Consider the following 27539-nt stretch of genomic DNA (forward strand, 5'->3'; position numbering starts at 1 on the left):
GTCGATCCATGATCAGCATTGGTCTAGGTGCAACAGTAAGGTTGCTTTATTCTGATGAAGAGGTCATCAGTTCTGAGTTTGAAAACAGCCTTTCTGTGAAAGCTAGGGTAAGGCTGTGTACATTATGACCTTCCCAGATCCCGGAGTGACGGGAGCCTCGTGCACTCTGGCATTGGTCTAGGATTCTTTAATGCCACGGAACCCCAGATTCTAGTCGATCTCTACCCCTTATAAATTAAGGGTAGACTCCAAAGTAAAGGTACTTCTTCAAATTAGTTCAAAATCAACAATTGCTAGTTTGCAAGTTGTAACCAAAAACAAAAGACAGAAGGGGAAGTACAGACCTGTTTGCCTGAATTTAAATTTGGTCATGTCACGCACACGAGGGCCAACATCACTTTCTTGAGTCCTATCCAACTGGACCAATAGGTGCTTGCCACATGTCCTCCCTCTTCTCCAATCTTTGGCATTAAAGCAAAAGCATATATTGCTCATTGGTGTGCTTTTCATGAGATTACAGAATTAGGGATCATTGTCATTGAATACTTCCAACTTATTTCATGTCTTGGGTTTAATGAAAAGCCATATCTGGCTGTGCAACACCGGCCTTGAGACAATTATTGGTAGCCATTGTTTCAAAAATTGAAATTGAATGATTGAATCGTGATGACCTATCTTGATTTTGGATTTTCTAAATGGCCGATTCTAAGATTTTTGGGTTCGGATAATTGGGTTTTTAGAATTTGAGGGGTCAATTCTTTGGTGTTTGGGATCGATTCGACTTCTGATTCCAAGGTTAAAATCCTTGTTGATAAGGTGTATAGAGCTTAGAGTAGAAAAAATATCCTCTCCAACTCTAGTTCCAACTCCTATTTCTTATATCAATCACCTATGCAATGGCGGGGCGGATTTGGACATGCTTCTCAATGTGTGTCAGATGTTGGGATGCGTGTCCATGTCCTCCCAATCGTTGGATGAATGGTTGAAAAAGAATTAGACGCCCAAGTATGTCATGGGTGTTTCTACACAATGCTTTTAAAGAACAGAATTCAGAATCCGCCGAAATCAGTTAATAAATATGCCAGAATCAGATGAAACCTGCCCTAACACTAGATTTTGGAAAAGGATCAACCAAGTCAGACTGGCATTCGACCAATCCTATTCAGATTCTTAAATCCATTTTCTGCACAAGGAACTTCCTAGATCTGAATAAATCTGGAAATTTTCAAAACTCTAACCAATAGGAGTAGGCGAAAACAATTCATGGGTTTTGACCCCTCCTATTGCCACCCCAGTTAAGGGTTCTCTTCTAAATTTCTAGTTTATTTATCAATTGGTAAAAATTCATCGGGATAATGCTCTCTACACTGGGGGTGCAAGATGCGCCCACACACATGGAGGTGAGTGAATTGATTGACCCATCCCCATCAATGACAGTAATCTCGCCCCTGTCCCGTCCCATATGTCTGGGCACAGACTGCGTCCCAAGTTCATTTGTTAGAAGATCATTTTTCTCCCTCTCACTCTTTGTGCGTAGGGAGTTTGATGGAACAAAGCACGTTCTGAATAACCAATAGAATGTCTGAGTTTTATTTTATTTTTTTCATTTTGATGGGAATAGAATGGCGCAGAGGCTCACTAGAGAATAAATAAACTAATCATGAGAGCCCCAATATTGAATTGATTACTGAAACTTCCTTTCTACCTTGTAAAGTGTTACTGAATCCTATCTTGGACGTGGGTATCTCTTGAATGAAGATTATATATATTGATAAATCTTTCAGATATCCTTTTCCATAATTTCTTCTCAGTCAAATTAAATTCTTGTCAGGAAGCAGATAGTGAATGAAAGCAAAATAATTTTATAATGCTCATGTGTAGAATGAAAATAATTGCCTAAAAAACCAGACAAAAAAATTGGTGAACTAAGTATGGCTGAAATAAATTCAAAATCTGTGTTATCTCCATTGGGTGTACAACCCAACCTAATGATCGATTTGCTGATCTGAACATCTCACATGGAGTCCGAGGATCAAACCCAAAATCTTAAGGCAATACATTAGTTTCCTCGAATATATGAAACACCAAGACAAGAACAATTATTGCCGTATGTTGAGTTGAACCATCTCCCATGAAGTTGGAGGGTCTAACCCAAAACCTTAAAAGCATTAAATGGCGAAAGTTTCCTTAAATATATATATAAAAAAAAAAACAGTAAGGACAAGAACAAGTCTCTCCTAAAAATTACCCCGGAGATCACGGTTTTATCCAGCTTGATGGATTAACCAAATGATCTAGAACGGTGGGGTGCTTCAATAATATTTCCCACTTCAGCTCTGCACGTGGGTATAACACTATAACAGTTTGAAATCGGAATGAGGAAGCTGAAGAGGAAAGATCAAGTCTCTCCTACAATTCAAACCGCTATTTCAAACAAGTGACACCGAGATTGGCAACTCTGATGAATTCTGATGATCAAGCTTACTCGTACCAGAACAAGCAGATGGTGGGTCAAAAAAACAAGAATGGAACCATTTCCACCAATCCAAAATCTGTCATCCAAACTCCAGGTCTTGATTGGAGTTTCAGGGTTAATTAAACATTTGATTAATGCACGAACCACCCCCAACAAAATGCATGATACTGTAAATTCCAGAAACTAAACTGAAACTTGAAAAGAACCACCAAAAACTGCAATAGATAGATATAAAGGTACCAAGGTGTTTCTAAGACGAAATTTGCCAACAATAAATAAGTATAGAGACCCTTGAAACATCAAGACCAATCTCAAAAGACAAAAGCAGGGTCAGGTTCACCAATTAAGCTCACTTACAAAAGCTGAGCAATTCCAGGGTTCTCTTTTGCACTACACTCCTACCTAATCAGATTTGGGATTTCAAACAAAAGACCAGTTGACAAACTGGAAACAAACACAGTGAGCATTTTCTTCTTCATTCAACACCTTCCAAGCAACGGCTCTCTCATAAGAGACTGGCCTCCCCATGCTAGACAAACAGATACCACCCTTAAGGCATGCAAACCCCTGCCACAAGACCCAACCAATCAATCAATGAAGAGTTCCAGAAAGAGATCTTCAGAAAAACAAATATGCCAAGGAAGCAACATTTCTTTTCACTGTTAATAAAAGATGTTTCTCTATCACTTCTAATGAGGTGACTTCATTATCCAGACAGTCCAATCATTCAGGAACTTTCAAATTGGGCTATTAACCATTCAAAAACTGTTTCTATATTATGCAACCCTCCATGAGGGTAAGAAGGTAAGAGTCCATAGAGGGGTGGGAGGTCACCATTTGCAATGCATTGAACCCTATTATATTTCCCTTCCCTCTTTTTGAACAGTAACTTATAAATGCAACACATAAAGCGCCTGAGCACCCCTTGATTGTTAAATCAATGAAGTCCTAACCGAACCATTGACTTTGCATCTTATGCATCATGTAGTAACGGTTAATAATGATGTCTCACAGTTTTCCATTAGGAGGTGCTGAGTAACAGAAAATATGGAGTCCTCCAACCAGCCAAAACAGACTGAATTTCAGGGCGATACATTAATATGAAGTTTATAAATTAATATAGGACTTGAAAGGTTCTTGACTCTCTTGGTGGCAAAAGACAGTCTATGATCACTGGAAGCATGTATTTTATTTTATCTTAAATTGAAGTGCTTAATTAATTTTCTGGAATAAAAAATTGAGACCCTAACATCCCAAAACTCTTCCTTTTCTTTTTTCACATCAGATATAATTTATCAAAGGGTCAGAGCTGAACCTGCTGCATTATCTGTGGGAACTCTGAGCACAGTGTCTTTCGCCCATGATCATCAAATATCTTTTCCAGAGTTATGTCATGAAGTGCAACCAAGGTTGTCTCAAGCATGTCGAGACCTGCTTGATTTGCAAAAGTGAAAACTGGTAAAGCCTGCATATATCATACAATTTAGGTTACAACCCCTCTAAAAACAAGAAAACCAGATATAACAGCATAACCATGAGCAATCATAAAAGTCAAAATTCACATAGGAAAAACAGAAGCAGAAATAGAGGCTGGTGCAAAAGAATTTATTCGCACCAAAAGAAAAGTGTCACATCTCAGAGATGCTTCTCCAGATTTATTTTTTATATTATTCTTATTATGCCAAATATATATATATGCTAGCAAATAGTCAAACCCTCGAACTCCAGCCTAGTCTCTTCTGATCCGTTTTGACACCCCAAGGCAGCACGACATTCCCAAATAACACAGTTGTCATAGTCTAACACATGTAGACAGCAAATCTATATAACAAACAGATAAATAATAATGAAAAAGCATCCAACTTATATTAGTTTTTTTGTTTCTCATATTACAAATAAAACGCAACATCAAATATGATGACTATACAGCAAAACAGACAAAAGAACTCAGTTCTGTATTTGTAGTGATTTGGTTGTCGATTTGCCAAAATGGCCATCTAGGTGTACGTGCACCTAGATACCTACATGAATGTCTAGTTAGACCTTGCCTGAGACTGTCACATAGCCCCCTTCCATGGCGGAACCAGTGCATTGCCTTGACAACACAGACCAGCAGTGAAATGAAGAGCATCAAAATCTATACCTGTTCAACACTTCAACATAGACCTTAAGCCAGTGATAAAGATGCATTCAATAACCTGTACAACCCCCACCCCCCAAAAACAAAAAAACAAAAAAACAAAAAAAAAGATAAAAAGATGACCAGATGTGATTACTTTGTTCTAAAGTGTATATAATAGAAAGACTTAATCTTCGGATGCAAATCAACAGAGCTTGAAGAGCAAGAACCAGCAAGCCATTGAGCCTGGCCTATCCAGGCAGCTAGCCAGCCAACCAAGGCCTTTTGGCCAGTTATTGGTCCATTTTCAGGGGCCAGATTGAGGCCCACTATTATGGTAGACAGTCCATGCATAGGGGATTTTAGTAGCTTTATTTAGTTTCTATTTTTGATGTAGGTTTCTTTTATGTAACAGTAGTTGCTAAGTTTAGTTTTGTTTCTAATTTTGGTAGATAACTCCAGAACAGGTTTTATCTTGTAACTAGTTTCTATTATTATGTACCTAAGAGCAGCAAACCGTATTAGGATAATTTCTAATTGATTAGATTGCAATTTGTATTAAGATCTCCTTTCCCACACAAGAAGGGATCCAGTTTCTGTTATCATTAAAAGAGGGGCTGTCTACATAACACCTCATGATCTGAGCTTTGTATAAAGCTTGGCTTGTGCCTCGTGTGCTGTGAGAGACAGTTATAGTGAGGGACCAGGTCTGTGAGAAACTGAACAATGCCATAGGTGAGAGGCCTTGGTCATATTCCCCCCCCCCCCGCCCTTCTTCCCTTCCTTCTCCTCTCTTAGTTTCTATTTTATTAACCTGCAACAACCATCACTTAGAATGCCGAGACCATCTTTGTTCTCTGTTATTGCTGCTGACTATCAATAGAAGACTGTTCCATCAATTCTCAAAGAGTGCTGGTTTTAGAAGATTGAATTCCATCCTGCAGCATACGAGTTTGGAGGTTTTTCTGGCAGAAACTTCAGGATACACCATCCCCTCATCTGTCCATCAATCAAAAGCCAACTTCTGATATACAGCCTCCCTTCGGCAATGAGTTTAAGTTCATCCAATGGATAGAACTTTTGGGTCTGTAAGTTGCTAAAACTATACTTGAGTTTCTAACTTTGGTCAAGACTCTTTACTCTGAATCTAGCCATCATCTGTGGCTGAGATTCTAAAGTGTCATTGAACACCATAGACCCTCCACTCGAAGGAAGCTTGAGTCCCATCCATGGTGCTGCAAATCAGTGGCTATTATTAGTTGACCATCAGTTGCTATTTTGGGATTTCTTCTGTAGCTTCAATTCTGATCATCCATTTTGAGAGAGACTTTCAGGGATTCTTATTATCAACATTACCTACTGCAGTATCAATCTGAAGATGTTCTGACATAAGGATCCACAGTTTACCTAATTTCTAATTCTGGCAGCAAGCCGCCATACACATTACATCAGCTGTGGGCACCAATCTGACCCTTGGATTGTGCTTATAATCTGTGGTCTTAATACCAGTGTCAACTCCTATTGTTGATCTAAGTTTGGGCCTGTTATAAACCCTATTGTTGCTGTTAAGTAAGGGTTAACCTGCTGTACTACAGTACCTACTGATTCTATTGCTGGGTTGGGTATTTACTACTGTTTTAGTCAACCTAGCCCCACCATCTTCCATAAGTCGTTTGGTCTTCACTTCCTCTATCATAGTAATAAGTGATAGACATACATGATACAACCCACCAGAAAATACTCCAGTAAGGAATGTCCAGTTGTCATGAGAATGCATGAAGTGAAGTTTGATATAAGTCCACCTTAAGGAAAAAGGGTGAACCAATCTAGCTTTCCAGTTATCCAGTTTGGAAAATTCACTTTTCCCCGAGTTTGGAGCCTTTCCAACATTCTCCCCCCATATGGCTACCTTCCGAGAGAAACTAAAAACCATTCTTTACTTGCACTTTCTCAATACAGCCAAACAACAATCAATGCATGTTTAGTTTTTATCAACTTCGTTTACCTACTTGATCTTGACATTTTACTTTTTCATTTTCTAGAGCTCTCCAACAACCAAAAACACAATTCAATACCATATAACCATAAAGTTCCACATTCAAACAACTGTGTCGGGTTTCCAAGGTCAATGTTCTCTACATCATTGGGACAACATGTAGTTGTACCAATATCTGACAATAACCAGGTCCTTGTGACCATCTATTTCTCTTGATGTTCAGGACTATCATATGTTTCAACTATCCTCGAGAGTAAAACCATGCAGCATTTCTCTACCTCTATATAAATGCTAGACAAGCACCCTCCCTCTTTTTAATCAATTATTATAGTATTAGAAAATCATAAACAGAGGATGAATTAGATAAGCTAAACTTTAATCTGAAAGAGACAGGGAATATGAGTTCCCACTTTCATATCAAGAAAGTGAATGGCTAGAGTAGGTAGTAAATCTCCTGATGCAGAACTAATCCCGAACCAGGAGAATTCCAGCTGGAGATTAGCTTGCATCAGGATCGTAGGAAAGAGGAACAAGAACTAGAATAAAATAAAATAAAATTTAATAACCTGAACAAAAGACTATTGTAGGTTTTGTTTTATAGGTAGAGAGGGCCAGCAAATCTGATTCAATTCTGATGCCTGGATTATGAGTTATAAAGAAAAATCTTCTTCAACAAAGGAACCCAAAAAAGTGCAGAATTGATAGGAATTTGTGAGAACTCAAACAGAAATCAAGTAGTGATTCAAATGACGATTCAGCAGTTTACTGTATTCAGCTTCAGAAAAGCAAAACAGAATTTGACATGAACCAGGAAAAACCAGAAATTGATGGAAAGTTTTGGACCTAAAAGAGACTGAAAACTGAGAAAGAGATAAACTGCATTCAGGTATGGCAAGAAAAAATCAATAACCAAATCAGAAGCTAGAATCAAGGATGGAAGCAAATCTGAAACTGTAATTTCAGGTAAAACACTATAGCCATCGGGTTTAGAAACTAATAAATTCTAACCTAAACCTTGCTTGAATGATAGAAAGGGCTACATAAAAAAGAAACATAAAAAAACCAGAATGGTAATCCACCAAAGCCTCACTTGGAATCCACCAGGTCTTCACCTCAGAATCCACAGAAGTACCACTCAGCATCCACTAAGTAATCACTGACTCTACAGCACAATTTTCAAAAAACTAAAAGCTTTATTTGATAAAATTGTGTATCAGACTATAGGCCACTACATTTTTATATAAAACTCAGAAACTGATTCTCTAAAAGTCCTAACCTGACTTGGAATTGAAACTACTACTTGGAATAGTCAAAACAGATTAGCATCTGACAATCCTACTCAAACTATGACTCTAAAAACAGAACATAGACTTAGAATGCAATATGGACTCAAATTCCTAATAATTCTAGGGCTTGACTTGATAAAGAAAACATGATCAAAACAGGACTGGACTTATAGAGTCCTAATCCAACCTGAACTAGGGCAACTAAACATAGTCAAAACAGGAATAGAAACTTGAAAATAGAACTCCAAATCAGACTAGGAATAAGATTGACTAGGACTCCTAGAGTGACTAGAATTCTGGTCTTTCCTTCTTAGATACTGTAGCCGTCCTTGGCTGCTGCATCATCTCCATTCGAGCTCAACATCATTGACACATTAAGTGTTTAGCAAATGATACAATAGCAATTCAAATAAGATAATGAAGTATATATATTATGTCAACACCTTCAATGAGCAACATATAATTGCATCAGGGTGATGCCAAAGGGTTTTCAGAATATATTCACTTCCTTCACCGCTAGGTTTGAGTAGATCCCCCCCTAAATAACACCTGCAAAAAAAAGAAAAATGTTAAACCTGAATAGATTATACTCCCCTCCTTCTTTCTTAAAATCAGGAGAAAAGTTGCAATACGGAAGTTACCCTACTTCATAATCTCAAAACAAAGAAGAGTGCCAGACCTATAGCTGTGACAGATCCACCGAGCTAGTGTATGTTCTTCAGGACTGCCAGGTTGTGGCCGGAGACAACCATGAGAACTGAGACGAGAAGGAGAGAGAGCCAGTGCAACCCTTTGAACGGATGATATAATGCTTCGGACATACTGTCGAGCCATGGATGCTACATTCTCTTGTAGGTGACTCTCAAATGCAAACTGAAAAGCTATAGTCATCACGGATCTAGAAGCACAACTGCCAGAATAGTCACCAGATGTTCTACTTCCAGTGGGCCCCACCTCAAGAGCAGAAGCAAGGTCCAGTGTACGATTTGGACTGGCAGCGTCCTGCATGATGTTGAAAGTAAGCCAAAAAAGGATATACGCAGAATCCGTTTTGTTTTCTAAATAATAGCAAATGGGTAACAGGAAAATAATACAATAAAAGCAGGTTCCCTTACAAATCACTTTGTTAGGCACTTTATGATTGATATTTTCTTTGATAAGTAGTTTATAATTGATATTTTTCTGCTAAGCAGTTTAAAAAATAGGACCACAGCATTTAAGGAGCTACTTTCTAATATTCAAATGACCACCTCTTATTCACTTAACATTTCAGAAGAAAAAAGAAGTCCAAAGGACTAAAAAATCCCCATCTCCAAAGAAGGAAGTTGGAGTGAGAGAAAGAGATGAAACCCCCAAGTCCACCACTAGGATTCGATCCCTGCATCGGTGTTATCCTTCATTCCTATTTGTTCAAAGCAATTTGCAGTCATTTTATGGGTGGATGTGGTTGTGAGGTCAGACATCATAGCTTAGGTCTAGTAACAAGTATGGCTTTGAATAGATATGATTGGAGAAAAAGGATCTATGTAGCTGACCCCATTTAGTTGGTTGGGATAAGAAGAGTTGAGTTGAGTAGTTGTACATGGTTGTGAGGTTAGTTTCCCTGGGACATTTTTACTTTCCCATTTTCAATTCTGAAGCCGGAACTAGGGGATTCAAAATGCCACACGCAGGCTTGTAACTTCTTACCCCACCCACCCCACCAAAAAAAATTCAGAACTTGTCCAATAGACTATAGACAAATTCTCCCTAATCTCAAGATTAGCATGGTACATATATCTACAAATGAAGTTTACACAAGAACATGTAACGGAAAAAGGTAGAAGTATTGGTGGTAGCAGTAATAGAAATAGAAGAAGAAAAATAAATTATAATAAATGGTTACTCAAAATACTTACCACCCCAGAGTCGAGCGGGATGATGCGGAAACCAGAAGGTAAAAGAGGTGCATCATCAGCAAAAGATGCATCAATTGAAGCAAAAATAAGCTCAGAACAGGTGCCTACAGCCTTCTCATCCACACCACTACATAGCTGAGGAAACAGTACTGACAAAGTCAATAAGCATAAATGATGCTAAAGTTGATATTCAGAACAATAAAAGGGAAAGTCAAAAGTATAAAATTTGCAACAAACAGCAAATCTAAGCTAAGTGTACACAACTTTCCCAACTGGCGTCTACAACTGCTATATATGTTCAACACTGGTTCTGTTGTTAATATCTATTCTTGTTGTTTTTATATATATATATACAAACACACACACTCCAACTTCAGGAGAAGTGTTAAACACTGCTACCATTAAGGGTGTTTGTCATTATTACCGTGAGGGCTAGTGTCCCTGTTTAGCTGTAATTGTTAAGCTATGAGTTGTAGTTGTAGTTTACTTTCCCTGTAATTAGACTTGTACTCTTAGTAGGTTTATTAGACTTGTACTCTTAGTAGATTTCCTACTAAGAGTCAATTGCTTTATGTTATAAATAGTGGGGATAGACCACGAACTCTATCATGGCCTAGGATTCTCTCCCCTTTTCTTCTATTGTAATCTCTTTCTCTCTCCGTTCTCTACTGCTTTCCTTCTCTTCTTCTTCTTCACAGGTCATGATTGCTAAGAGCAGGCTTTTCAGACCACAGTGAGATTGCCACATCTGCAAACTTAGTTATATGTCATAAATACCCCCAAATAGTTGAGGAAAAGGATTAATCAAATGTATTTGTGTGTGCATGTCCAGACCCACATTCAACGTCTCTATGAGATCCCCAAAACCAAGCAAAAAGTAAAGAATGTAGTTTATACATTATTAATTTCCACATGTAATAAGTTCCAATTAAACCACTGTGTGAGAGAGAGCGGAGATTGTATCATGCATGCGCACTCGCGTGCTCATTTTAGGTTTTTACAGACTGGGAGAAAAATCAATGACAACATTCCCCCCCCCCCCCCAAACCCCACTTTAATAACTAGCAACCCAGTCAAGAGCTGCAGTCCCATTATCAGGAGGTAGTGTTGACAGGAACTTTTATACAAAGGCTTGTCTATTCTTGAATTTTGAAAGTCTTTTACATTAATACTACTATATTTTTTAATAGTCCTTCATTCTTCAGAGGAAAGGTATATAAACAAAGATTTTTCAGTGACTGGGTTTTCTGCCACATGAGAGTTTAAGGAGCATATCCAGAATCATCCAAATAAGGAGACAATCAGCTTAGCCACATTTATACTCGCCCACTCCCCCTGTCAACAGCAGTATCATCGCTGTGACCTTGGTACTGAACTTTACTCTACAAAGAGAGCTTGAATATTCTTGGATTTATTTAATAAAAATGGCTCTTCTTGCCCACATGGGAAAGCAGGATGAAAATAAAATACATGTCATTCCCACCCTCTCTATTGGGCACAGCTGCTAGCTCCTGAAAAGCCAGAGGTGTGCCCAACCCTCTTTCTCCTTTCTTATTCACCAACTCACTTTACACCTGTGAGAATTGTTTTAAAATGGCAACAGTTTCCTATGTTGTTACCAAAACAAATCCCACCTCCAAAGATAAACAAAATGTAAGCTAATGAAATGAAACATGGGATAGCAACTAAGAACTACAACATGAACTGAGCAAAAGAGAGATAACTTACTTGCAAGAGAAATATGTCCCTAGATAAAATTGTGTCATCCTGACCACTGCCCATGTTTTCCAGCTTAATGACCTCTAAGAACTGTTTCATACACATTTTTTTATTTTGGATAAGCACTCAGAATGCAGGAAAGAGCTTCAACCATGTAATTAAGTTAAAGGAGTGGATTGCAAAACTCATTCTTTGCCAATGTCGCATGAAAACAGGAAAACACTGCACCAGAGTAAATTACTTGCCTCTTCATGCTCAATTGTGTGAGCCAGCGGAAGGATAACCTGACCACCAAAACTTCCGATTCTAGACCCCGGTAAGCTACAGGGAGCAGCTTTAACAGCTGCAGCTGAGTAAGCATCAATGCTGTTGTCTGCCCATTCCGAGCGATGTTCCCGAAGGAACCTGAGGAGTATAGCTGGAGGCACATTCTGCAAATGAGGATGAAATCACAGAAGAACAAGTAAAAAATCAAGACAAAATACAGGTAGAAGTTATATAAGATGTCATTCTAGAAAGGTTCTAAATTCAGTATTATTAATAATGATTCAATGAGATCAATCCAGAGAGGTTCTGAAGTTGCTTAGATCAAAAGATTTTGACAGAATTAGTCAAACAGGAAATGAAAACGAAATATCGGATTGGCATAAAATAGATCCTTCTGGTTATTTACGTTAACTTGAAGATGTGAAGCAAATATTAAATTCCTCAAGTGTCAATGGAAGTCAAATGACTGAGAAAATCTCCTCCCATAATGCCTGGAAAGTATATGTTAGTTTGAGCAACATTACATCAGTTACCAATAAAATTTGAAGGTGAAGATAAATATATTTGCTGAAGGTTTATGATATATCTCTTTTCAGAATATATCTTTTTTGAAAAGGAAACACTCAATGAAGACCCAAAAAAAATAAGAACAAAAACTTGGAAAGAGTTGCCTATAAATGATAAAAGTATCAACATACACCTCATAATGTTTTTCCCAGTAATTTATATTAGTACTTCGACAAATGCTGCAAGTTCAGTATCCTGACCTGCAAAAGCATAGATGCCTTGGCACACAGAACAGCAGTGCTGACAGATGGAAATCCATTTCCAAAGGAATGAGTAACACCCATGATTTTGCCAGGAGAGGAATTCACGAGGACTGTAACATCATCCATGCCATCAGTTCCCATCACAGACCATCCCTCATCAGTAAAACCATTAAGGGCTTCATTAAATCCCCTGCAGAATACATCAGAATATCAATGTCAAAAGATACATGTACCATCCCCAACAAGGTGATCTCACAGTACCAAAATACGCACACCTGCTAAGCCTCTGGCTAAGTGCTCGTAGGGCCGCAGGTCGCCTGCCCCAACCGGACACAGTTGGCTGAGAAACTTCTTGGGCAATCTGCTTTAGCTGGCGTAAAGCCTGAGTACAACCACCAAGGGCAGATTAGGATGCTGACAACCACAATTACCATATCTCTCCTCCTTTCTCATAATTCACTACTTGAGTATTGTAAAATTGAGAGAAAGCCTTTACTTTTTTTTCTACCCTCTCCCTTTTACCCCTCTAAAATTCTGCATATCCTTGACCTTGAATAAGAAAAGATAAGTTGAAAGACTAATAGAAATTTTTCACAAGTCAAGCTGCCCAGATAAAATTTCAGACCGACTACCAGCAAAAATTTATAATGTCTACATAGATGAAAACAGATTTGTCATACCGCCATTGTTGTCTTCTGTGCAAGCACCGTTGATGATTCATACAGCGGGCGCAACACTTCTGGTACACTCCATGGCTGTTTAACAGAATCAGGACATTTTAAGTTATCAATGGCTAGTTTTTCAGACCACATATTGCCAAACTCAACCAAAGGATTTAAATAACATGAATTCACGTGCCTCCAAATCCATGTGATCAACAATATGTATAATTGATCCACCCCCTTCACAGGGCCTTATCAGGTACCCACTCGGCAGCATTTCTGCCCTCACAAAGTGCTGTACTGGTGGCATGCTTGGACCACCCTGAGTGTTGCTAAGTGATCTTTCACAGACCTAAGCATTTCATTAAAGAAATGGCACCATCAGAACACACCCACATTTTGATACTGTGAAGCAAAACAAAAAACAGGCACAATCTTATTGACTCTCCAATCGCACGCAAAGAGTTACATACCACAAGACTACCATCCTCTAATACAGAAGTATAGCGCAACAACCAGAAGTCCCGAGCAGGTGCCAATGTTGTTGGCGCATAGAGCTGCGTAACGTGAACAAAATTGAAAGGTTCGTCAAGCAACCGAACATTTCCACTCACTAGATATTGCAAGTTCAAAAAATTTCTAACCTACCTGCATGTAGAGCAGCTCAATGGTTCCACCGTTTCCAGTGGGCAGCACATTTAACACATCCACAGCTCGACAATCACGGAACCATGAAGGCCGATCTTTGAGGATTTCTGCTACCTGCAAGGAACTTATAGGTTCAGTCCTTCCCATAAGCACAATCAATAAAATTCAGAAGACACTGACAACAAGAACAAATTAAGATACCATGTTGAAGAAAGAACTCACCCTTGTGGGCTCTAGACCCACCAGACCGCAGGCACGTGCAGCTACTCCAGTGCAACCGTGACAAATAGCAACGATTCCAACGGAATCCGGACCAGGCTGAGCACCTCAAAGGAAAGTTAAGAGCGGACAAAATTGTCAATTGATCATCAAGCAAAAGAACTTTAGGGAACTACGGCGACCAAAAGTTTCCAGTAGCATCCAATTGTTAAAATGTAATGAGGAAGTGAGAAATGAAATAATGGCATTAGGAACGTAAAAGACTACACATAACTAACTAGTTACTGAATGATACTCAGATTACTGAAATTGCAATTTTTTAATTTCCTAAGTTTCTCTAATTTAGACTGAAAATAAGAGCGACCACATTGACAGAAAAGGGAAGGAGAGGAAGAGGTAACCTTCATCCCAGGCATTTGGACCCACTCCACAGCAGTTCCAGTGGCCTTCGAAAGAAACTCTGTTAAAGTCTCCTCTGCAATGGACAAAAGTCTAGAAAAATGCAAGGATTACCTCAGTTAAATAAAGAACTAGCATTTCCCATAGCACAATGACAAAAAAAAAATATAACAAGCATTCCGAATTGGTTTTCTACTAACCCAGCAGGGCTAGCATCTCTTGGCGGATGCTGAGGCGTCAAATGGTGTTGACCGCTGGTCACCACGGATTCACAACTTGTATCCGTGGTGGCAAGAGCAGTCTGCAAGAAAAGATCCGAAAAAGGTAAAGAATCACAATTCAGTGATGCCAAAACAACCAAAAAGGAAAATGAGTTTCAAGTTTTCAGCACAGAAATTATTGTACGTGTAGGACCTAGGAACTCAAAATTGAAAGAAAAGGAAAATAAAAAGGGCAGAAGGCCTCTGTCCATTACACTCTGAGTGTGTTGGCGAAAGTAGCCATTCTCATACACCAGCTGTGACACCTGCTTCTGCAACCTGTCATTCTCCTCCATTAAAAGCTTGTTCATTGCAGTCAGCTTCCTATTGACAGCTTGAAGGCGTGAAGATTCTTTCCGCTGCTTCTCTCTGCATCTGAAGAAGGAAAAAAGAACGCAATCAAACACAAACTTAGACATTGAATGGAAACTATAATTCATCAAAAGTCCTTTACTTTTCCACACGATACCTTCGATTCTGGAACCAGACTTTTATCTGCTTTGGCTCAATGTTGGAGAGAATTGGGCATTCTCTGATAAGTTGTTGCCGCCGAAGGGAGCTGGGCTTCGGGCATTCATGATAGAACCTTTCAAGCGCTTCCACCTGCTCAGGAGTGTAGCGGACATACTTTCCATTGTCCATCCCAGTTTTACCCTCCTTGCAGGACGTTGTCACGGCCATCATCATTTCAAAACCAGAGAAGCACAGGTAGCAGAAGCCCCAAAAAATTTTCTCACACTATACGAACCGCTTATCCAAAAGCTCAACCAGAAAGAGCTAACTCAAACGAAAGCAGCTCTTAATATTCTAGCACTCAGCAAGCAGGAAGCTGAGTTGGGTTGCTTTATCTCCGCTGGCATCACAACTAAGGTAACCAAAACGTAACCCTGCTATTTTAGGATCAGGAGTCAAACACGTCCGCCCCGGAGGGTGGGGAGAAATTAACCACCATATTCTATGCTTCCTCAAAATTGCCCCTCCAACTATCTCGAAACGCACGGGCGAAGAAAATATTTTAGAAAAAAGGTCGCCGTTTCCCAAGCTCAAACGTCTTTGTCCTTCTTTCCTCACTATGAAGCAGCGTTGAACACAAGAGAGATAGATCTTTCGAGATCGGAGCTGTAAACCACCTCAAACGTCCTTAATGATCTGCTCTTAATCTAGGAAACTCCAACAAGCAGACAATCTATGTTTATTTCAGAAACATCCGTAAACATTGAATCTTTGAAGATATATCATCCACCAAATGTTTTAGGATGGCAGGCCTGAAACAGTAGAGACAGTGATTCTTTTCTCCTATAAACCTCAATACATTCGCATCTGCTCCTCTTTTCCTCGTTATCCGAAGCTTACGTGAATAAAAGCAAAAGAAACAAGGGGAAGGAGTATAATTTTCACACCAGAGGTTTCTCGAGATTTGAAGCTTGTTCTTTCCCTCTCTGATACGGACGAGTCAGCAGTTCAAATCGTCTGATCCCCCGATTCCCTAAAAGGTCAGAACGAAAACCAAAATCTCTCAGTAAGGAAGCAAAGCGTTTGCTGCACTGTTTCAAATTTTTCCTCCGCGTCCTCCAAGCAAAATGAAAAAATAAATATAAACACAACAACACCGATGACAGGTCACTCGTACGAGCGGTTTCAGACCTTCTTCTTCTTCCTCCTCCTTCCTATCCGGAGAGCTTCAGCGAAGTGCTTGCAGCCGCAGAAGCGCTCCACATCGTTTCCACGATCTCTCTGCTGATTTCAGCCGATCGTTCCTAACCTCTGAAACATCTTAGGGTATCTGAAACAAAAAAAGAAGAAAAAAAACACTCTCACCACAAATTAATATCATATATAGAGACTACCGCAAGCAAACATAAATATCATTTCCCAGTGATTGCAGAAATCTAAACAAGAACTCAACAATGGTGTTTCTCTATGATTCCAATCTTTCTTTTCTCCTTGGGAAGAAGATAGCAATCAAAGGTATAAAGGAGAAAACCTAACCTGACACCGATAAAATCAAAATTCTCGTCTTCCGCGGCTGCTGCTGCCTTCGCGCATTGGTTCAGAGCTTCGGCTAAAGCTCTCTTTTCAGTGTAGAAAATGCAGTAGAAATTTATATATACGGACCTTTACCTGACGAAAATGACATTAGAATCGACAAACAACCAACAAAGCAAATCTAATAATTGCATTAAATGCCATCAAATTAACTGAAGGCGCCGAACAGCTGAAACACTCGGTCTATATTCCCTAAAAAACCTCTAAATATTTATAATATTCCTGCATCCAGAAGAAACAGGATCAAGGGCAGGGAGTGGGAAAGGGTAAGTAGGTAAATTAAAGAAAATTGTAAGGCATTTAGGGTAGGGAGTGGGATGCAATTCATGAGAGTATATTGGAAACCGAAACTTAAAAAAACGAAAGCATTGGCATGTGGGACATGGGATGGCTTGCGTGGGTCAGAGAGGACAGAATAATGAGGGTTTTTGCATGCGTCTCGATTTCTAATTTCAAGGCTATATTTTTTTTTAAATTTTAAAATAACACATCAGCCTTTTGTCATGATCGCCTCGCCTTCACAGATATTGTACGGATTCTCACGCCGAGACATACACATGACACCAGATGCTACATGAACATACATACGTATTGTATAGATGTGTATAATGTAGGAGAATAGATAATCAATAGTGGGCCTGGGTCGCCGTCTCTGGAGTCTACACTGTGTTACAGGCCCACAGCCATTGTTCCCAAAAAATTATATCACGTGCGTAAATAATGTGATTGTTAGGGCAAGATGAACTGTTATCGATTGTTGACTTGTCAAATTTTAGAGCTATCTTATCCTGTTCTATTACAGCACTATGCTGTAACGCATCGTGCGGTAGTTGCAGAGATCATGTTCACCATGTGGGGTCTGCTGTGCCACATGATCTTTGCAGCACCGCATAATGCGTTACAGCACCGTGCAATAACAGGAGAAGATAACGATTCCCATATAGACTTCGATGATCATCACTCTTTAACTCTGGATTTTCAAAACTATATTGTCTCGTGGCAAATTTTAATAGAATTGTAAGTTTTTTTAAACAAAAAAACAAATTTTGATGAATTGCAAGTTCACCTGCTCATATGAATCAATTGCTAAAAGCCAGGTGTTGACACCTAACTCATGTGTAAACAAACTCAATTCTTGAATTGCAATTTGACATGCAAAAAAAATGGACTCTCTGATGCGGTCGTCTAGTCTGTGTGGCTCTTGCATCAAGACATAGAAGCACACTGTTGGAATTTTTTAAAATATTGATGTGGACTTTTAGTCCCACATCGGCTATGAAAGGAAAGCTCATTGGGTTTATATGTGTTAATAGTTAGTAGTTATTATTATCACATGTAATGCTATAAGAGATTGTACGGTGCACTTACGAGCGAGGACGGTAACCGTCCGAGCACGTACGCGTGTGCGTGCGCGTGCGTGAGGCGTAATGTGGCACTTTGATGGCGCACTTTGCACTTCGCACGTGCGCATCGATCTCTGATAGCTTCACAGTGTTACTGTCTCTGCAACCAGTAACATTCCGCCTGATTTATCTTGGGAGGCAGGTTTGCTGCAACCCTTTGCAGGATTAGGAGGGTGCAAATACTGTCTTAAGGACAGAACGATTTCGTTCGACTCAGGCCTTCTTTTTGTCCTCTCCTTTTTTGTTCAGATTTCTAACACACACTAAATTACCACACTGCTCCAAGGTGAAAATCCTGCACAGAACAATGTTTGGGCGCTCTCATTGGTCAGTGCATATGTACACACTCTAGAGGCCAAGCATCGATCTTTTTCCCATCTTATAATTCCTACTTTGAAAAAATTATTTAATTTTAATTTTAAAATTTTGAGACTTATCTCTTGACTTTGTAAAGTGTAGCCAACGGTGGACAAGACTCAAGAGACTTCCATTATCAAGTGGACCAGTGACTCTTTTTTTTTTTTTTGATAGAAAGTGGACCGATGATTTCAACCCATATAGTTACAATGCACACATTTATTTATTTTTTTTTTTTTTGGAGGGTGTCTATACAACGGAGCGCAGATCATGTGTTTATACAAGTACCGTCCAAGGCCCTCCAAGGCCAATCATATGAAATCTAGGAAGAGTGGATTTCATGTGAATGGCCCTGGAGGGCCTTGGAGTTGGACACTACTTGTACAAGGACATGATCTGGTCTCTATACAATGCACACAGTTTTTATACTTCTAATGTCTAGTATTTTCGCACAACTACGTTGAATTCAAAGATAAATCATGCTTTCTAGCGGAGTGGGATTTTGGATAATAATTGATAAAGATAGATAATATCCTAATGCATTTTATCTATTTTTTGTGTGTGGAAACATTGTTCTAATGCTTTGTGTGCTTTCTAGAATATTAGCATTTTATATTAGGACAAATATTCTTTGAACCATCTTACCAAAAAAAAAATATTTTCTAAGCAAGCAACATAAGATGTATCAACGTTCCCTATCTCTATCTCTTTCTGACACCTTCGTATGCCCCCTCTCTTGTGTATCTTGTCCCGTTTGCTAAAGAACCCTCTCTTAATTTTATGGAAAAATGTTCTCCGTGTGTGGGGGGGGGGAATGACCACCCCACCCCCATGAAGGGTGGAAATCATGCCCCCTAAGATGCTTGTGCGCATTCTCATTGGTTGTCGTGTTCAGGTGGCCCCTGTGCTCTCCCACAGATAACGCTCCCCCTTATTTTATTTACGGGCAGACTGTGATCCTTGCACAACCACAGGACCAAATGAACATGCACAAGGGCACAAATGAGGGTGGGGTTTTTCATTTCAAAGGGCAAAGTAGTCATTTCACACAGTCTTGTGTTTAGACGGAAACGCAACTTGATAGAGATCTTCTTCCTTTTATTTATTTTTATTTTTTATAATGAGTGGGCACCTACAAGCACCAATGTGCAACGACTGGTTTGATACGTTTAAGAAGACTAAACGCAGTAGCTAAACTGCACTTCTAGCTCTACCAAACAAAAAAAAAAACTGCACTTCTAGTTTTCTAAAACGTGTTAGGTATCGTATTGAGTACTACTGGATCGATACTGTATTTGTGAAACACCGAAAAAATATATCGGCTGAAACCGATACAAATACTGATATCGTATTTATAACCATGCCCATGACCCATCTATGCAGAGAAGCCACAGAAAAATGGGGCCATCTTGCAGGGGAATTTTTATCAAGGCTGGCTTCAACAAGAAAAAGGACGGAGGTCAATCAGGTCATCATTCATCAAAGGATCACGACCGATCGGATGTTGCAGCGTACCTAGAAAACGAGAATCTGCCAAAAAGCTTCGCCGTTCGCGTTTCTACAAAAAAAAGTGTTTACATTTTGTCAAGAGATGGAGATTTTAAGCCAACTAAATCTCAACACGTGTCAAATTGATAGATACCCTTTTTCTTTTGCCTTGTACAATACGCGAGCTCCAGCTCCCAACTCCCAACTCCCAACGCCAAAGTGCTATCGGGCAACGTGTGAGGGACCACCAATGTGTGACCCGACCCACAGGCGTGACATCTCTCCTCCTTCCATCCCGTAGAACATGCGCCACACTGTTCATCCCACTTGTTTCTGGGTAAAAAGAAACATTTAAAAAAATTTAAAAAAAAATAAAAAAGCAGAGGCAGGTAGGCCCACCAAGAAATGCCACGCGTCGCTTTCAGGGTGTCAGAGTTTGCGCCTAAAAAGACATTCTCATAGAAAATCGAGATCCCGTCGTCAACGCAACAATTCAATGTCTTCGTCCTTCCTTTCATCCTTCCTTTCTTACCTTCTTCGTGACATGACATGTCCCTTTGTCTTCTCATTGGACAGCGGATGAGATGTCGGAGGGTGTGAACAAAGATAATTTAAAAAGACAACTTTGTCCTGCAAATCTTCTTTTATTAATGGTACTATAGGTCCCCCCTTACATTCATTGGGCAGACAGAGAATCGGTAGGGACCACATAGCCTTTTGCTGAGCTGGATAGGGACTACTGAGTGCCATTACTCTAATTTCCTCTTAAAATTTGATGGCCCCATTATCGACGGCAGTGCGGCTTTTACTCGCACGCTTTGGAATTCTTTCAATTAAAAAACTATATAAAAAATATAAAATTGAGGATGAAGTGTATGATTCAAAATATTTTTTTTAAAAAATAAGTCCCACGGAGTCAATTGGTCGGCTCGGTCTAATCTGATATTAAATTGAATCAAAATCAAACCGTTAAGACAAAGTTCAGTTTTGGTCTTAGTTCAATTTTAATTTTTCATATTTACATTAAAAAGTAATGAAAAAAAAATTTAATTTTTGGTTTATATTGGTTTTGTATCGGTTCGATTTCCAATTTCAATCGTTTTAATGTGATTCAATTTTCTATTGGTTTCATTAAAGCCCAAATAGAAATAAACCGGTAAGGATTTAAATTGATTCCGCTTTTCTAGTCAATTTCGATTGTTCCAACCAATTCGAGCTGGATATTAACACCCTTAGTAACATGTTTTGTGGCAAGAGAAATTAAGGAAAAGACAGTATTAAAATTATGATGGTTAGATAGCTTTAAAACATTTTAAATTTGATTATTAAATTTCAACAATCAAATTCCTTTGATTTAAAAATAACAAAAGTATTTGAAAAATATAAAGGATTAATTTGTTAGTAACGTTTCTTTATGTCATTGGCTACAACATTTAGTATTAAAATCCTCTCCAATGCTCGCATATGTCAGTGTGGTCTAGTGCGGGTGTCGGAGCTCAACACTTGGCAGATGCCACATCCAACGGTGTTGAGCTCAATTGACCCAATTTTTTTTCTTTCTTTCTTCTCGAGCTCGACACCATTGGATGTGACAACTGCTAGGTGTCGAGCTCCGACACCCGCACTGGCAAATGCAGGCACCAAACATGATCTTTTTCCCAACATTTACATCCTTTTGTTGATGAGGTTATTTTTGTATTTTCATTATATTACATCATTTTCTCCCTCTCACTCTTTGGCTCTCGGTCCCTCTCCCCAAAACCTCCCTCATATCCCCCTCAAGTCCTCAACTCCCTCCCCCTACTGCCCCCACCCCCACCACAAAAAAAAAATTGTTGCTACCCATGGGCTTGCAACAAACGAAATGAAATAATTTATTTTTCTTTTGGATTCGCAAATATCCTTCTAAGTTTTGGTATTTTTCAAAATACCCTTGTAAACTCCGTTTCTTTGATTGTAAACCAAGTAGGAAGAACATTCCTGCAATTCGAGTAACCGCAAAATGTAGTCCACTCACCACTACCACTGCTCTCCCACCCTCTCATCTACCTCCCCTCTTTGCTACCCCAACCTCCATGCCGATCTTCATTTTACATGTACATAGTAATTAAGATCAGTAAACGTAATAGTCACATGCCATTTACAGTTGACGGGATAGGGTAGTCAGGTAGGTGGCTACAACTAGCCATAGCTCTTAACCAGTACTGATCAAGAATTGTGAATTAGACAAATATTAAGATTCAGATTGGGTGATTCATGAAATCCGACTCACCCCCATTGCTGTTAATTCGTAGAGATTGGGAGCTTAGAACTTTTAAAACGGGTTGGAAAATGGATAGATTCATATTAGATTCCCGATAGATCTCCCGTCTCTAGAGTCTAGATTCTAGCAATGGAGCTGCTCGAGGACGGTAGGAGCAGGGTGTGGTTTGAACGAGGATTATGGAACTTGCGAATATACTTATGAGAGAATGTTCTCTGTGCCATACGTCTAGGTACATTGGTAGCTTGTGCAGGGGACAGGGTGGTCATTGTGCCCACCCGCATGTGCCTAGGCGCAGGCTGCGCTGTGACACAGAGAACAGTGCCCCCCCTATACTTATTTAGCTCCTCTAAATAATTGATACTTTTACCCAAAAAAAAAAAAATAAAAAAAATTGATACTTCATTCTAAAGGGCAAAAAAAACATGGTTATGAATTCTATTTATAACCTTCTTATAACCAAACATATGAACATTTTACTAAATACGGTAAAAATTTTAAGTAAATTACATAAAGGGAAAAGAATGTTGTCATGCTGCATGGTGTACGTTAGCACATCATCCGTATGTCTATATCTCTCTCCTTCCTCTTATGAAATGATATATGTATCCTTATTGGGAGAGAAGGATCACAAGATGGCACTAGCGTATGCTACCTAATTGGACAAGGATTTCACTTCTTTTTATTTGCAACCAAACAAAACTAAGGATATGTTTGGAATGAAAGAAAAGATAATGAAAAAAAAAAGAGACGTAGTTTTCTGTCCGAAAGTGTGGCCTACGATAGCACCCCCATGTATCTATCTCTCTCCTCTTCAAAACAAGGGGGTAGAGATGTCTTTTCAAATAGGGAGAAAAGAGATAAACTCATGGGAGTGCAGACATAGGCCACACTCCTGGACTAAGAACTTTCTCCCTAAAAAAAATTGAAAATAAAAGAGAGAGACATTTAAAATAATCATAATTGTCATCATCACTTTTATCTTATTATATATATATTTTTCTTCCTTCCAAACATAGCTTTAATGAATCTTTTAAAATGAATAAGTGCAACAATATTTTACGGAAAAATAATGTTAACCGGTCATGTGGATAGCGTGGTTCATGCATATAGACACAAATCAATCTCATTTTGCACAAAGAGGCCATTTAGCCCCTAGTAAAAAAAAAAAAATTGCATCTAAACCAATGCTTATGTGTCTAGTTTCATTGGTTACCACACTGTGCAAGGGCTACACGACCAGTTAGCGTTCTCTTGTCCAAATTTTTAATAGGTAGTTTTGTTTTTGTAACCTTGTCACAGGCTGAGAAAAAGGAAAAATATATGGATGGGTTTCTTCCTCGTTTTGCAACGTGCCAAAGCTGCATTCTTACTCGAAAGTTGACTCAAATCCAACCGAAACCATACATTTTGCTTCTAAGGGACACATAGTTCAGAATTTTAATGATGTGAGGTATTCCTGTATGGATTATTATCTTCTCCAATTCCTAAAGCTCGGCAATGCGGCCTCTCCACCTAGCACTGTCGAACTGCCGAACTTTAGGGAATTGGAAAAGATAATTTTCCATTCTTGTACTGAATCTCGGAAAAAATTTTGGTGCTATACTTGCAACAGGAATGTTAATGCTACAAAGCTGACAGCCAAGGAAATGGAATAATTCACTTCCCCTTTGGGTTCATAAATACCCTCCAAGGTTTTGGTATTTTCTAAAATACCCTTTAAGATCCCATTTCTTTGGCTGCCAGCATTGTAGCAACAAAATTTCATCCCCGAATCTCCATGTTGGCACCTTATTAATGGTTGTTGACACCTGATTAACTGTCAAAAGGGTTCCAACATGTGATGGAATCTCCACACCGACACCTTATTGATTGTCAGATGGGGTCCTCTCCCTCCTTCGCCTCCACCACCGTTGTTGCTTCATCTCTCTTTGACTCTCTCTCTCCTTCCCCAATGTCTATCCCTCATTGCAAACCTGGTGTCGCCCTTGATCAACAATTCTAGAAACACTTTGCTTACCGATTCATCAATCCCTCCTCCTCCGTTTCTCTCGCCGCTATACCCTCACTGCCATGGCTATCGCTAATCTCATCAATGAAACATGCAAAAAGCGCCAAGAGAGATCCTCCCCCACTCCTTTTACCATCCATGTAGAAATGTTTTCTTACGCACTCTTACATCCCAACCATGTGGACTCGCACTGATACTTTCTCCCGTCGTGACTATGTGAACATCTTTGTTGACGAAACTATTCCATGCATCATGATTAGTGTGGCATGAGAGGTCCCCCCCCCCCCCTCACACTATCCACATGGAAACCCTCTCCCTTATTATTATAGTTTTCAATGAAAAACTCATGATTTGGAGTAAAGCTTTGGGGCATTTCTTTCAGGACACTTAGTAAAATAAGAGGGTTCCATAGCATGCCCAACATGTGTCTAACCAAGGTTGGGTACTTTATAAATGTACAAGGTATGTTTGTACCAAAAAATGAATCTCAAAGGTATGTAGGGGTATTTTGATAGGGCAAAAGATCACAGTTTGGTCGTGTAGCCTTTGCACCAGCACGGGGGCCAATGAGAGTGTGCATAGAGGTATCTACCTGGATGAGATTTTTTTTTAATTTCAATAGGGGTTTGATGGTAATTTCTTGTGCTCCTATGTTTGGTTGTTGGAGCCATGCGACCAGGCAGTGTTTTTTTCCCATTTAAATAATAATGTTTACTCATATGTCTCAAGCCCATGCTCAAGCCACAAATATTTAGAGGGTGGTTGTCCTAATAATCCTTACCACAAATATATATGCACGATGCACGTAGGTATAGTACTCAACTCTTGTCCCACCCATTGCCATTTAGAGCACACAAAGGAGTATTTTTTGAAGCAAAAGAGATAGGTGCTAAGCATTAGCCGTGAGAGTGTTAATCTAGAATCGAATTCGAAAATCGGAAATGTATCAACCATTTAAAACTGAATCGAAAAAATTTGATTCAAATATTAGACTTAAACCATTGGTTTGAACCAAATCGAATCGAATATAAGCCATACTAAACCAAAAAATAGTCATGTGTCTTTGTTGAGTTTTTGTGAAATTATCTACTATAGGTTTCTTTGTAGTCGTGTAAAAATGGTTGAAAGGTATCGTATTTTTGACACTTAACACTGACCTACCTATGTATAGTGAAGCCAGACTATATGTGAATGGTCTTGTCTGAGGCATCTTAATTTCACATTCTTTATTTCTTGCATGTATGGGCTGGTTTTTTGGTAAGACCTTTTAGTCCTAGACAAAAAATGGTCCACCCATCTAGGATCAGACGGAGTCCAACTGGTCTACCTTGGGCTTCTCTTGCTTGGCCCATCATTCCTTTTCATTTTTTATTACTGGCAAGACTAGTTGGGCCTGGTCCAAGACAAAAATAGGTCCAGCCATCTAGGATAAGCCAGACTCTGATTGGCCTACCTTGGGCTTGGCTTACGTAGACCATCATATCATTCATATGCATACCAGTGGGGATCTGGCTCCTCTCCAGCGCACTTGTGCGTCGCACGGGGTGCAGTGCACATTGTGCGGTTAGGGAGCTCTGGTCCACATGCCAGCACACATCCTGATGTGCTGGTGTGTGGATCGAGGCCTTTTGACTGCACAATGTGCGTTGCATACCGGACTGCACGCCCAATCCCGGGATCCTACCAGTGGTTATGTATACTGTTTTTGGCCAAACTTGGGATCCATAGACGGAGAGAGAGAGAGAGAGTCAATCCATATCCAGCATATACCTTTGGGTTCAGTTTTTCTTTTAATTTTGTTGGTTAGTGGTGGTGAGTGATCGCTATCTCATATTTGTTGTATCTAATAATATCACAGTATTAGGACAAATATAAATTGGGTAGTTATCCATGTAACAATGCAAGATGATATTTTCATAAATCATATGGTAAATCTCAGCTTTTCAGTTTTACAATTTTATAAAGGGAAAATGAATGCCACCCCTGGTTGTGTGCTGTTGCATGTACTTGCACCTAGACAGTCGGGTGCGAAATGATCGACACACCCCTGCCTTTCTATAGGGGTGGGGTGGTCATTTTGTGCGTGGCTGTGTCTGGGTGCAGGTGCACGCCACAACACACGACCGGGTGACGTTCTTTCTCCCTTTTTTAAATCTAAACCTTCTATCTCCGCTTAGAGTTGGGAGAGTGCGTAGTAATGTCTAGAGTTGTGATATACACATAAATGGACATTCACAAGATGTCTACCAATACAAAAAGGGTGATTCAATTAGACTTTGAAAATCTTCAAAAAAGAAAAAAAAGACTTTGAAATGTGACACATGACTAATCTAGACCATACTCTCTCTATCCAACGGTTAGAATGGATATATTTGTCCATGTGGCAAAATAAATGTACCGTGAGATTCACAAAAATTATAATAAAATATACTAATTATGATGGTTAAAGGGTTCTTTCTATTTTTTATTTTTAATTATAAAAGATGTATGATGGTTAGTTTTGTGTAATTGTCTTTATCAAAAATCAATCAATGGGGTACACAAGAAAATGATAATTGGTAAGGTTGTTAGACAATGAATCAAATGTGGAGGGAAAGCCCACAAGCTCTCTGCCAATTTCATGATAAATGCTCGCCCTGATGGAATCATGGTTTGAGGAATTGGTATTGAATTGGTCGATTAGTATTAGTATCAGAGGAGACCAATAGTTATTCCTTATCGATATAGACAAGGGTAAAAATTTTAAAAAAAAATATTAATTTTTCGAAGAAAACAGAGATAAATCTGTCTAATCTAGATCGATATCTGCCAATTACTAAAACCCTAGTTGGAATTTGTCGAGTTTTAATCCATTCTGATCGTCAAGTTTTGTGATTTTCTCTAGTTTCATTTGGTTGTAAGGAAATGTAAATGTTTTCTTGGGAAGTGAAAATATTTTAAAAATATGTATTTTTGATATTTAATCATAATAAAAATACAAAATTTGTGAGAAAATATATATATGGAAAAAGAAGGCTTCTTGGTCGCATGGTTCCTGTACCCAAACACACAGGAACACGCAAAAGTACTGCCCTATCCCCATGAAATAAAAAATGACATCTATATTGATGCCCTATGTGCATTTTGATTGGATCTGCGCTGGTGCACACGCTACACAACCAGACAATGATCTCTTGCCTAAAATATATAAGGGAAAAAGATCCCTATTTGGTGGTATCCTCTATGCTCTCTCACATGGCATTGAGAAATGAT

The 27539-nt window shown here is 39.1% G+C and overlaps 1 protein-coding gene across 1 annotated transcript; it reads right to left on the minus strand.

Annotated features, from left to right (window-relative positions):
- Positions 1-2649: 2649 nt before the first annotated feature.
- On the minus strand, positions 2650-16267 carry LOC122654826 (homeobox-leucine zipper protein ATHB-15). The gene is made up of 18 exons (XM_043849086.1): positions 15189-16267; positions 14935-15094; positions 14660-14760; positions 14462-14552; positions 14064-14159; positions 13842-13955; positions 13667-13750; positions 13390-13545; positions 13212-13286; positions 12807-12913; positions 12529-12721; positions 11740-11925; positions 11504-11584; positions 9776-9910; positions 8557-8879; positions 8321-8426; positions 3792-3941; positions 2650-3043 (listed from the first exon to the last, which is right to left on the minus strand). Exons 1-18 carry the CDS (start codon positions 15404-15406, stop codon positions 2897-2899), a joined length of 2523 nt encoding a protein of 840 aa, XP_043705021.1. The 5' UTR covers positions 15407-16267; the 3' UTR covers positions 2650-2896.
- Between the last annotated feature and the right edge of the window lie 11272 nt (positions 16268-27539).

Source organism: Telopea speciosissima, chromosome 3 (genome assembly GCF_018873765.1).
Source record: "Telopea speciosissima isolate NSW1024214 ecotype Mountain lineage chromosome 3, Tspe_v1, whole genome shotgun sequence".
NCBI classification, from domain to species: Eukaryota; Viridiplantae; Streptophyta; class Magnoliopsida; order Proteales; family Proteaceae; genus Telopea; species Telopea speciosissima.

Coding starts and splice junctions, on each gene's coding strand:
- LOC122654826 (XM_043849086.1), bottom strand. CDS start 15,406: ATGATGATGGCCGTGACAACGTCCTGCAAGGAGGGTAAAACTGGGATG. Junction 13,287..13,389: donor TTGATCACATGGATTTGGAG/GCACGTGAATTC, acceptor TCTGTTAAACAG/CCATGGAGTGTACCAGAAGT. Junction 8,880..9,775: donor TCCCGCTCGACTCTGGGGTG/GTAAGTATTTTG, acceptor AACATCATGCAG/GACGCTGCCAGTCCAAATCG.